The sequence below is a fragment of the Lontra canadensis genome, unplaced genomic scaffold (genome assembly GCF_010015895.1).
Source record: "Lontra canadensis isolate GAN:19392208 unplaced genomic scaffold, GSC_riverotter_1.0 scaffold1, whole genome shotgun sequence".
Classification (NCBI taxonomy): Eukaryota; Metazoa; Chordata; class Mammalia; order Carnivora; family Mustelidae; genus Lontra; species Lontra canadensis.
This window is the reverse complement of record NW_022630995.1, coordinates 42,808,792-42,821,574: the sequence shown is the minus strand read 5'-3', so window position 1 is coordinate 42,821,574 and position 12,783 is coordinate 42,808,792. Positions and strand designations below refer to the sequence as shown.

Sequence of the window (12,783 nt, the reverse complement as noted above, 5' to 3'; positions counted from 1 at the left end):
TAGATGGTATAAATCAACTTAGTTTACTTCTTGTGTTGTCTCTTATCAATACATTGTAATACAGTATATGGCTTTTGCATGATTTAAACAGCACAACTGATTCTACTTCTTGGCTGGAGACCAATTAAATAACCACTGAGGCAAGCAGTTACTACCTGCTTAAAAGGAAATCTGTGGTTTCCTTATTTAAACTGCTGAGTTTTAATGTCCATCAAAAAGTCCGTTATTGCAATGAATAATTTAGCTTCTTCAGTCTGCTACTCATTTTAATACTACGGGCATAGATTTAAGGCTGCAGATTCTGCCCAAAGTTTCTCAGAGTCCCAGAATCAGAACCATACTTGCTATAAGACAATAGTGAGACAGTTGTAGTTTACCGTTTGAAATGATATGTTTAAGGAACAATAATTTCTAATAATTACTTGGAAAAAGAAGACTTCAGCATCCACTTTATCAAAAATAGTTGGAGAAACGATTGATCACAAAGGTCCGGAAAACATATATGCCCATGTAAGTGGATATAGAGGACCCTTTTTAAAAAGACTAAAAGGTCAATGGATTTGGAGATCTAGGGGTGTCATTTCCTCTGTTTGTCCCTTGGTGGAGTTCTTGAGTCACTTTCTCCCTTCCCATCAAACTGCTTTTTATTTCTTACAAGAACTGGCTATCATGTTTACGGTATTTAACCTTTTTCTTGTACAATCGTGAATAGAGCGTCTATAATAAATGAAAGCCCCCTGAGATCATATCTTCGGCACCTACTTCTTTGTATTCTTACCAATAAACTTTTGTTGTCCTTGTTACTTCCTTTCCTGTCTTTTTGAGACTTAAACTACCTTACGGACACTGAATGCTATTTTACAGCTCAGTCACTGAAATTTCTTAACTGCAAAGCAGTTTCAAGACGGCAGGGTTAGTAGGTAAATTTAAAACAACAACAAAAAACTACTGTATGGTAAATATAGGGCAAGGTTTCTGGCATAAAAAGGAAAGGAACCCTTGACCAAGCTTTGATTAAATGTTTATTAAAACGGGATACCATTTCTATTTTAATCATTTTTTTATCTTGGTTTCAAGAGGTCATTTCTCCTAATATTCCTTTAAAACACACAGAGAGAGAATAACCAAATCCACAACATTTCAACCTTCTCTCAAATACGTTGCTTCATGCAGGCGATGACGTGCTATCACTCGGATCAACTCAGGCTTTAGGAAACTGATCTCGTTTTCTCTCTTCAGCTCTGGCCGCCAAAGCAGCAGCAAGAGCAGCACAGCAGCAGCGGGCTCTTTAATTTATTACAGCCGGTTACACTTTCGATCCCATTTCCTTCTGAACCCTTTCCTCTCAGGTTGAGAAGATAAATGCTGCCTCGAGTCTGAAAAGCCGGGCGGGGTTTGTGGGTGGGAGCGAATCCGGATATCATATTCCCGTGGTGAGGTCTGGTACCGGGGGGGATTAAGTCCCCCAGTTCCATTTAATGAAACTGCTGAGCACTTGTGACACTGGCTCTAAGACTGCGGAAATGGGGCGGGGGTGGGGGAAACAGCTTCTCGCCTCCATTCATCCTCCGCGCCGGCGGGAGGCTGGAGTTGGAGTGTCAGTCCCCAGACAGGGGGCGGAGGAGGACTGGGAGCTCCGACCGCGGCAAGGGCGCCCCGAGGGCTCCTCTCACCTCTCCCACACCCCCACCCCGCCTATTCCGTTCCCTTGCCCAAGTACAGCGCTGCTGGGCAAACCATCCGGTCCTTGGCTGCTCCCGCGAAAAGGTTGGAGGCGGGGACCGATGGGGGAGGGTGGAAAGCCGGGAGGCTTCACAGCCCCGGTAGTCTGGCGCGCTGTTCTCCATGCCGCACACGTCGGACCCATTTCCCACGCTGGCTTGGCTCGGCGGCGGAGTTGGTCAGGATGAGTAGGGAGGGCGGACTGGAGACTACCTCCCGCTCGCAAGGGGGAAACCACTCCACTGTGAAGGACGCGCTGCACAACCCCCACCTCCATCCCCCACTACCACCCCCATCCCCACCCCCGTCATCTGGGAAGAAATCTGCCGCGCTCTGGGGAAAAGCCTCCTACTCCTTCGCCCCTCGCTAGTGTGCGCCTGGAGATTGCGCGCCGGAGCGGTGGGCGAACGTTTGAAGATGCTCAGGGGCTTGTTCAAGTTTATGGTCTGGCGAGGGAAGAGTGAATGTACAACGTATCTGCCCACGCGGCTGCCAGAAGTTTGCAAAATCTTAGTAAAGGCGGTTAGGGGAGCGAGTGCACTGCACCATATTGCCGCGCATCGGAATGCACCGGCGCAAGGCCGCGGAGGAGAGAAGGCTTCCCTCTTCCGCCTCGGACCCGGGGGTGGGGGGTGGGGGGAGGACCGGGTGTCGTGGGAGGCAAGCATTTTGATAAACCAGAGTTTTCCAAATATAAGAGGATTTAGCATTACAGCCACTTAGCGGGCCAAGGAAACGCTGCGGCGCCCGCCCCCGCCCCCCGGCTCCAGACTGCGGCGGTGTGCACTGAGTCTGCGCGCGGGGTTTTTCTCGCTGATGCTGCAGATATAGAGCGGAGAGGCTGGGGAGGCAGCGGGCTTGGGGAATGTGGGGGTGGCCGGGTTCCTGGCCTGGCCGGGGAAGAGAAGCCGCTACACCCTGAGTGCAGTTGCTTTAGCAGACTGAAAAATACTCGCCAGCTCCCTGACACTTTCATCCTCCGCGCCTCCAGGATCCCCCATAGGGAGACCTTGGAAATCTCAGCCGTGTCTCCCCCAATCCTGCTGGCTGCGCCCGCCCAAATAACCGCGTGCTACATCTGCTCGTAGACTTCATTAGTGTTTGTTTTTAGGCATTTTGCCTGCTCACACAGGTCTCGTAAAGGCAGAGTACCCACTCTGGACTGATTTTTCTTTTTTTCCTCTTTTCATCTTAAATTTTCCTTTAAGAGGAGGCCTTTCGATGCCTATACATTGGGCAGATGAGGCGAGGACCAACCAAATCCCAGCAGCAGCCTCTTTGCTCTTTTGAGATGGTAAGATTGTCCCCAAATATCTCCTGCCCGCTTCAGCCCCCTTAATCCTGACGGGCCCCCTTAGCCGCTAAAATAAATGAAGAACAAATGGCAACAGTTTAAGAAACACAAGGAGAATTGAGATCTGATGAGGCGGACTGCAGTGGCTGTGACTGAAAACCGGGGAACCCTCGCGTGGGGGAATACCATGTACGATCGAGTGGCACAAAGTCAAAAGAAGGAGAGAAACGGAACTAGGGACACTTCGGTACACAAAGTTGCCATTAAAGTTTATTTCCCTTTTATCCAGATAGGTGACGCTACACTTTGCCAGTTACTAAAGGCTGCAGGTTTCTGCTCAGAAAATAACACCGAGGCTTCCAACATGTGTTTATTCCCCAGGCGCGCGCGCACACACACGGTCTACCCCTCCTAAGCAAGCACGATGACAGGAATGCCAAGCATTTAAACAAAGACAGGCACCACCCCAAACCCCCAACCCCAACCCTCCGAAGTCTGCAATCCCAAAAAAGGATCCTTCTCTGGCTCTCTCTGGAGTTAGATGTCCTCTCTTAACCACTGCAGCCCATCATGGTTTCTCAGAACACCAACGTGGCTCCCTGGGCGCACGCGGGATCCCCCAAGCCACCGTTAACCATGCCCTAACCAAGATGCTAAATCGCGAAACGGAGACACTTGGGGGGGGCGGGGGATGGGCATCGTCTGAGAAGGGGGAGGGAAAAAAAAAAAAGAAAGAAACATTTTCTGACACCCGCTCCAGTGCTCTCACACACGCACTCGGCGTTAGTAAGGGAGAGGAGGAAATTTACCAGCCCCAGGGAGGGAAAGCAAGTCTCCAGAGAAGACAGTGGCTGCACTCGCTGGGGAGACGGGGGGAAAGCTTTGGCTTAAAGGGGACGGGACTGGCTGGATTGTGCGCACAAGGAGTGACCCCCGGAGCTGAAGCTGGGCTTTCCGGAGTGGGGCGGCTGGTTAGTACTCCTGTCTGCCTTTCTCACCTCAACCCGCGTCCCTCCCTTTCCGCGAGTGTGTAGTTTCGGTGGCTGGGCTGCTACCGCCGCCGCCGCCGCAGCAGCAGCAGCTTCAGGGACAAGCTTGAGCCGCAAGTCAGCCTGCGAGCTCCCAGAAGCAGCCACCACTTTGGGCAAACTTGCGGGTTTCCGGCTCGCGGCTAGCGAGCGGGAGCTTCCTATTTGCCATTCAGTGTCTTGGAGCTTTGGCAGTCCAAGGGGCGGCGAGCGCGCCCGCACCAGACTCTCCCAGACGCGAAAAGGGACGAGACAACTGCGGAATTCACCCGCCGTGCCAGGGCACTTCCGAGGCAACAACCGACTGGCACTTTTTCTCCCCTTGGCAAACTGGATTTTTTTTTTTTTTCTTTTTCTTTTTCTTTTTTTTTTTGTAAGCTACTTGGCAGCTGTCTCTGACTCCACCTTCCGCTCACCCCCTCCCCAGTGCCTTTGGCTTTTCTTCGGAAATCCGGACAGAATTGGGCATCTTTGTTAATTGCCGTTGGGGGAGCCCGGCCGGGGGCTTTCGCCAGGCCATCGTCGCCTCAGCACGGAGCTTGATTTGCTCACCTTTGAACTGCAAAGGGATCAAGTTCAGCCCGAGTTGCCAGCATTGGGACTGGGAGGAAAGAGAGGGAGCGTGCAAGAGAAAGAGTGGGAGAAGGGGAAAGGGGAAAGGAGAGGAGGGAGGAGAGAGGAGGAGGAGGGAGGAGAGAGAGGGAGGGAGGGGAGGGATCGAGAGAGAGCGGGGAGAGAGAGAGAGAGAGGCTGCAATCTCCTCCCTGAATCGCGCACAGCGCTGCAGATCCCAGTGCTCCGAATTGCGGGCCGAATGCAGGTGAGGAAAGGCACGGACTCTGCGGCTGCGAACCCAAACTTGGGCACCGCGCGGTGCGCACGGCTCAGCCTTCGCCCCCGCGGGCGAACGGCTGCTGCGGTTTCAGGCGGCGGCTTCGTGACTAATGACCTTGCGCAGAGTTGTTAAGAAAAAAAGAGAAACCCGAGCTCTTGGGGGTGAGAAGAGACTGACTCTGGGCGTCTCTGAAGATGGCTCGGGCTGCTCTTCGGCGCGCGGGGGGGACCCGGACGCGGACCGCTGTGTGACGCGAGTGGTCTCCACTGCACGGTGCCCGAAGCGACCTGACAGGGATTTTTCATTCTCGATCTGTTGACTGGCTCCCCCGCTGCCAGAGCAGAGTCAGAGTTCAGACTGGCTTGTTGCTGGCCCCGGTGCCTCGTGCAGGAAGCAACTCACGTTTGCCTGGGCAGCCGGAGCAGAAGCTGGGTCTGGAGTGAGTGGCTGGAACGTGAATTGGACGCAACTCGAGTAGCAGCAAAAACGAACGGGGTTGGCAGGCGGGGGAGGCTGCAGGCTTGTTCCCCGCCGCTTCCCGGCTGCACCACCCGCCTGCCGGAGCGGTTCCGGCCCCATCCGACAGAGCGGGAACGGGAGCCCGGGATCCTCCGCCCGCTGCGGGGATGACTCTGGGGGGGCGCCGAGCCCGCGGCGCGCAGTGTCCCGTGAACTGTGAGTACTGCGACTGAACGGCGGCCGGCGAGCGGGCGATTAGCACCCATTGCATGAATTATGAAACAATAACTTTCGGAAGAAGCAGAAGGAAAAAAAAAAAAAAAGAAGAATCTATCGCCGGTCCCCCTGGCCGTCTCCGCACGGTGCTCTTGCCCCCTCCCTCCTCTCGCTTCCTCCTTTCCCGGAGAGAGAAGAGGACTGGGAGGAGGGCAGGCGGTTGGCCCCGGAGGAGGGGGGCGCCGAGGGGGCTGTGATTAGAAGGAGCAGTAGCAGCAGCAGCAGGAGAAGATGCTGAGGATGCGGACCGCGGGGTGGGCGCGCGGCTGGTGCCTGGGTTGCTGTCTCCTCTTGCCGCTCTCGCTCAGCCTGGCGGCGGCCAAGCAACTCCTCCGATATCGACTGGCTGAGGAGGGCCCAGCGGACGTCCGCATCGGCAACGTCGCCTCGGACTTGGGCATCGTGACGGGTTCGGGTGAGGTGACTTTCAGCCTCGAGTCGGGCTCGGAGTACCTAAAGATCGACAACCTCACCGGCGAGCTGAGCACGAGCGAGCGGCGCATCGACCGCGAGAAGCTGCCCCAGTGTCAGATGATCTTCGACGAGAACGAGTGCTTTCTGGACTTCGAAGTGTCGGTGATCGGGCCCTCGCAGAGCTGGGTGGACCTGTTCGAGGGTCGGGTCATCGTACTCGATATCAACGACAACACGCCCACCTTCCCGTCACCCGTGCTCACGCTCACGGTGGAGGAGAACCGACCGGTGGGCACTCTCTACCTGCTACCCACCGCCACGGACCGTGACTTCGGCCGCAACGGCATCGAGCGCTACGAGCTGCTCCAGGAGCCCGGGGGCGGTGGCGGCGGCGGCGGCGGCGGCGGCGGCGAGGGCCGGCGCGCTGGGCCTGCCGACAGCGCCCCCTACCCCGGGGGCGGCGGGAACGGCGCGAGCGGCGGCGGCCCGGGCGGCTCCAAGAGGCGGCCGGACGCGCCAGAGGGCGGCGGCGGGACCAACCCCGGTGGCCGCAGCAGCGTGTTCGAACTGCAGGTGGCCGACACCCCGGATGGCGAGAAGCAGCCACAGCTGATTGTGAAGGGGGCGCTGGACCGGGAACAACGCGATTCCTACGAGCTGACCCTGCGGGTGCGCGACGGTGGCGACCCGCCTCGCTCCTCTCAGGCCATCCTAAGGGTGCTCATCACCGACGTGAACGACAACAGTCCCCGCTTCGAGAAAAGCGTGTATGAAGCTGACCTAGCCGAGAATAGCGCCCCAGGGACTCCCATCCTGCAGCTGCGTGCCGCGGACCTGGACGTGGGGGTCAACGGACAGATCGAGTATGTTTTCGGAGCGGCTACCGAATCCGTGCGGCGGCTGCTGCGACTCGACGAGACGTCCGGCTGGCTCAGTGTCCTGCACCGCATCGACCGCGAGGAGGTGAACCAGCTGCGCTTCACGGTCATGGCCCGCGACCGCGGGCAGCCCCCCAAGACCGACAAGGCCACGGTGGTCCTTAACATCAAGGACGAGAACGACAATGTGCCGTCCATTGAAATTCGCAAGATCGGGCGTATCCCACTCAAGGACGGGGTGGCCAACGTGGCCGAGGATGTTCTGGTCGACACCCCCATTGCTCTGGTACAGGTGTCCGACAGAGACCAAGGCGAGAACGGGGTAGTCACCTGCACCGTGGTGGGTGATGTGCCCTTCCAGCTCAAGCCGGCCAGCGACACAGAGGGCGACCAGAACAAGAAAAAGTACTTTCTGCACACCTCGGCCCCTTTGGACTATGAGACCACCCGGGAGTTCAACGTGGTCATAGTGGCGGTGGACTCAGGCAGCCCCAGCCTCTCCAGCAACAACTCCCTGGTTGTCAAGGTAGGAGACACCAATGACAACCCGCCCGTCTTTGGCCAGTCGGTGGTGGAGGTGTACTTTCCTGAGAATAACATCCCTGGAGAGAGGGTGGCCACGGTGCTGGCGACAGATGCCGACAGTGGGAAAAATGCAGAGATTGCCTACTCTCTGGATTCTTCCGTTATGGGGATCTTTGCCATCGATCCTGATTCTGGGGACATCCTTGTCAATACGGTGCTGGACCGAGAGCAGACAGACAGGTATGAGTTTAAAGTTAACGCCAAAGACAAAGGCATCCCAGTGCTGCAGGGCAGCACCACGGTGATTGTGCAGGTGGCTGACAAGAATGACAATGACCCTAAGTTTATGCAGGACGTCTTTACCTTTTATGTGAAAGAAAACTTGCAGCCCAACAGCCCTGTGGGGATGGTCACGGTGATGGATGCTGACAAGGGGCGCAATGCGGAGATGAGCCTCTACATCGAAGAAAACAGTAACATTTTTTCCATTGAGAATGACACGGGGACCATTTACTCCACAATGTCTTTTGACCGGGAACATCAGACCACATACACATTCAGAGTCAAGGCTGTGGATGGGGGAGATCCACCCAGATCCGCCACAGCCACAGTCTCTCTCTTTGTGATGGATGAGAATGACAATGCTCCCACAGTTACCCTTCCCAGAAACATTTCCTACACTTTACTGCCACCTTCGAGTAATGTCAGGACAGTAGTAGCTACAGTGTTGGCAACAGACAGTGACGATGGCATCAATGCAGACCTTAACTACAGCATTGTGGGAGGGAATCCCTTCAAGTTGTTTGAGATTGATTCCACCAGTGGTGTGGTTTCCTTAGTGGGAAAACTAACCCAAAAGCATTATGGCTTGCACAGGTTGGTTGTGCAAGTGAATGATAGTGGGCAGCCTTCCCAGTCCACCACGACTCTGGTGCATGTGTTTGTCAATGAAAGTGTTTCTAATGCAACTGTGATTGACTCCCAGATAGCCAGAAGTTTGCACATCCCACTCACCCAGGATATAGCTGGTGACCCAAGTTATGAAATTAGCAAGCAGAGACTCAGTATTGTCATTGGGGTGGTTGCTGGAATTATGACAGTGATTCTAATCATCTTAATTGTAGTGATGGCAAGGTACTGCCGGTCCAAAAATAAAAATGGCTATGAAGCTGGCAAAAAGGATCACGAAGACTTTTTTACACCCCAGCAGCACGACAAATCTAAAAAGCCTAAAAAGGACAAGAAAAACAAAAAATCTAAGCAGCCTCTCTACAGCAGCATTGTCACTGTAGAAGCTTCTAAACCAAATGGACAGAGGTATGATAGTGTCAATGAGAAGCTGTCAGATAGCCCAAGCATGGGGCGATACCGATCTGTTAATGGGGGGCCTGGCAGTCCTGACCTGGCCAGGCATTACAAATCTAGCTCTCCATTGCCTACTGTCCAGCTTCACCCCCAGTCACCAACTGCAGGAAAAAAACACCAGGCCGTACAAGATCTGCCACCAGCCAACACCTTTGTGGGAGCAGGAGACAACATTTCAATTGGATCAGATCACTGCTCTGAATACAGCTGTCAAACCAATAACAAGTACAGCAAACAGGTAAGATGTGTTCCAAATATATCTAAATATCCCACAGAAGGCTAGTAACTCTAGACAGAACATCTTCTGTGAAGTTTTGTTTTTTCTTTTAAAGCTATTATTTAAAAATTTAATAGCAGTGAATTAATGTGAATTCATAGATCATTAACTGACCACAGGCCATCTGCGTGAGGTGCCCCCTTGTATTTTGCAACTTACCAAACCAGCGTTTACTAAGCTATCTAAGAACGTATTCAAAGTAAGTGGTGTTTTGTACATCTCTTTATCCTTGACAGTACTAATTCAGCCTACGTTTTCTGTTTTCAGGAAAAATATGTATATATGGTTTGGGTGGTTAGCTTTAACCTGAAATTATTTTGTTTTGTGGCTACTCAGTGTATAATTACATCCCGGGGGGGAATTTCTAAAGTTACGACTGGTGCCTATGCAAATTGAACACTATAAAAGTTTTATCTGTGTTATGTATTATGTAGGATTGTACAGATCATGGAGGCTGGTTCATGCAAATATAGTAGCAAGACTGAGATACTTAAATACTGATTACTTTGACAAAAATGTCGATTTAAAAACATTTAATGATACACAAATATCATGCAAAACTGCATTTTTAATACTTCAGTGTCTGTAACAACTAGACTTCTGTGAGGCTATGAAGTTAGCACTTGCATTCTTCGTGTTTGGTATTAAAAGTTTATAAGCAAAAGTAAAGTGCATGATCCATTTATTATTTAAGCTGAACAACAGAAATGTTCTTGTTTGATGCACTGTGTAAAAGAAAATTTTGGTCTGCCTTGTGATACCCTTACATTATTACGGTTATATGGAATATTCAATACCATTGTTTTTCAGTGAGATGTGGAAACAGTTTTAAAAAGCATATTTTGAGATAACTTCAGAAAACAGAAAATTTATTTTTGTAAGTTTTGCTTGTGTGATATATGTAATGCTCATAAAGTTTACTTTTTACACCCACCAAGGTCTGACATTCGGCAAGTAAAACCTTTTGGAAACTGCTGTGTCTAATGCTGTAGCAGCCCCACTAATAAAATGCCACATATTTCTTATCACAAGAGCTCATCTCAAAAAACAAATCTATGATTGTCAAATAATATCAAATAATAGTTTTTCTATTAAATATGCTTTGCATGTGGAATGTGCAATGTGAAAAGAATTAAGGCAAAAGAAAAACTTGTTTTATAGCGTCATTAAAGATGTTATTGATGGGCTCATTAAAGACATAGAAAAGAGATATTAATTCCTTACTGCTTTCATAGTTTTAAAAATCAATTTCCTAAAGAAATATTTGCTACTTATAGTACTTTACTGCAGCTATTTGGTTAAGGAGAAACAGACTTCACATGATTTTATATCCAATTACCACAGCAATCCAAGAAAACATAGGCTTGAACTTCATTACATTAAATGGCTTTTGAAAATATGTGATGCTTGTGAGCCTGAGTTACTTATTTCTTTTAACCTGTAATTTACTAAGTGGAAGGTTATATTTGTTGTGTTATTGCTTTACCTGGAGTTAGAAGAAGAAGATTTTCGTTTTGTTTTTGGTACTTCTATCCCTTTTGTAAATAAGGACATGTCCAGGTAAAATAATACTACTTTTCTAAGATGGCTTAGGAACACCCAGAGATAAATTAAGGTCTATAGAAGTTTCCTTGGAAAATTATAACATGTAGTGCAAAAAGTGTGTGAAAACATCTTTCTTCAGAATGTTTACTACTTCACTGTCATCTTAATGGGATGTTTTGTCCCGTGGCTGAATGGCATTTATATTTTAAATTGCATAATCTTAAACTTTGGAACGGACATATCAGGTGGCAGATTTATAGATATTTTATACAACCCCTTCATGTGTTCTGTGCTGTCACTTAAGCTTTATTTGGCTCATCAAATGAGTTTGGCTCTATATTCTTGAATATTTAAGACAGCCAATACCAAGACTGTTGTGGCATCCTATTTAAAAGGCAAAGTGATATGCTTATAAATAAACTAATGTATGGTGTTAGAGACTCTTAACAGAGCAAAGAAGTCTGTATACCAAAATAGAAAACCTGCAAAGCCATTGGTATAAATCATGCAGTTTGCCAAAAGTGACTGGAAAACTTCTATGTTGTTAGGTATTCAAAAGATGTGTAGTTTTTACCATAATAAAGAGCTGAAACAAAATGAAATAAAAGAGAATGAAACACATTCCCCTTAATCTAATTAGTAATAGTAATTGATACTCTTCATCTCTTCAATATTGCTGTCAGGGGACAAGGGATCCATTTACAAAGTTACATTCTGTTTAGACATTTGACACAATAAACAGGATCTTTTTGTTCTGATTTTTGTTTGTACCATAAGTAGATGACTTTCTATTTTTATTTTTAAAAGATATTAGCTTTACCTAAAAACAACTGCCAAAATGTATTTTCTGTGTTTAAATTTGATATAAAATAAAATAAAGAACACAGGTTTTGTTATAATTCCCCCCTTTGATACTGAATTTATCTAAGAAAAACCCTGAGGGATGCCATATTTTAATTCCTTATGGTAGGGATTAATTAAAAATCAGAGATTTCATCTGACATAAAGTCTTCATTGTATTTATAATTCTCTTGAATTGCTTTAACATAGTTCTTTACCTGTGATATAGTGGAAAGGGTATTTGTTTACAGTGTTTTCATCTTCATGATAATAAGACATTTCAAAGTGTTGCTCTTAAATCCTGTTAATGGTTATATTGTAATAAGTTAAACAGCTTTATGGGAACAAGTTTGTAAATAATGCCCCTCCCCCCTTTTTGGCTTGTTTTCACTGGGTCTAGAAATTTTTAAATCAAGCTTCTGTAGTTACTCTTTGGCAGAATCTAAAAGATGTGTGTTGCAGAGTTGCTGGTTTTTTTTTTTTTTTTTTTCTTTCTGAAAATCACACCTTAGCAAACCTGATGATGTAGCCCAGGTTTCCATAGTTCAGACCTTTGCAGTTAAAACAATAGCCTTTGCTCTCAACTAAATAATGTGTCTAATTGAGCCTAATGTGGATCATTGACAGCATTATTGAGATTAAGTGTCCACCTTTCCTTTGCTTGGTAAACCTGGTTTTAGTGGTTGTTCAAGTTTTGCGACTTGGAAATACAATTGTGCTTTTGACTTACAAAATAAAAGCAGAGGCATTCTATTTTTCTACTTATTTTATAATCTTCAGAGTCGTATTATGTGTTAAATATTTTTCAATTTTCTTAAAGAATAGTATAATTCCAGAAGATTAGTAAGCATATGAAAGTATAGTCACTATTTTGTTTATTATTTTTAGGTCCTGTTGAGTTTATTCATGCCATGCTCTTATTTAGATAATGCACTGGCAAGTAAAAATTTTATTGTATTTAGTAAATGGAAAGTAAAGTACTTTACTTTTGGCAAGAGCAAGGAAGATACAGCCTGAATAAACATTAATTTAAAAATCCATTTGTAGCTGATGCAGAAATGCTCAAGAAAAATTCATATTAAATCCAGTGATAATTTCCCTTGCCTTTGGAACTGCGGAATGTAGTCTGAATAATATTCTCTTTAAGTGCTCAAGTTGTGTTCAATATATTCATTGTATACTTAGTAAAAAATATGGCAGAAATTACTTTTTAAGTTACTTCCAGTCTGGAAGCAAATGGATGACTTGCCGTCATCTATTAGAGTTTTCAGCACTGAGAAAACTAAGTATCAGTTTGTTCGTGTATGTACATTACATCATACATA

The 12,783-nt window shown here is 48.0% G+C and overlaps 1 protein-coding gene across 13 annotated transcripts in view; it reads left to right on the top strand.

Annotated features, from left to right (window-relative positions):
• The first annotated feature begins 4,753 nt into the window (after positions 1-4,753).
• Positions 4,754-12,783, top strand: part of PCDH7 (protocadherin 7) — a 413,338-nt gene continuing 405,308 nt past the window's right edge. For 6 of the 13 annotated variants that reach the window (XM_032853651.1, XM_032853694.1, XM_032853666.1 and 3 more), the window contains exon 1: positions 4,754-9,034. In XM_032853651.1, coding sequence (XP_032709542.1) covers positions 5,846-9,034 — 3,189 coding nt within the window. In that variant the 5' untranslated portion in view covers positions 4,754-5,845. Of the gene's footprint in view, positions 9,035-9,883; positions 9,951-12,783 lie in introns of all 13 variants that reach the window. The other 7 variants (XM_032853658.1, XM_032853643.1, XM_032853637.1 and 4 more) reach the window with 2 other exon arrangements.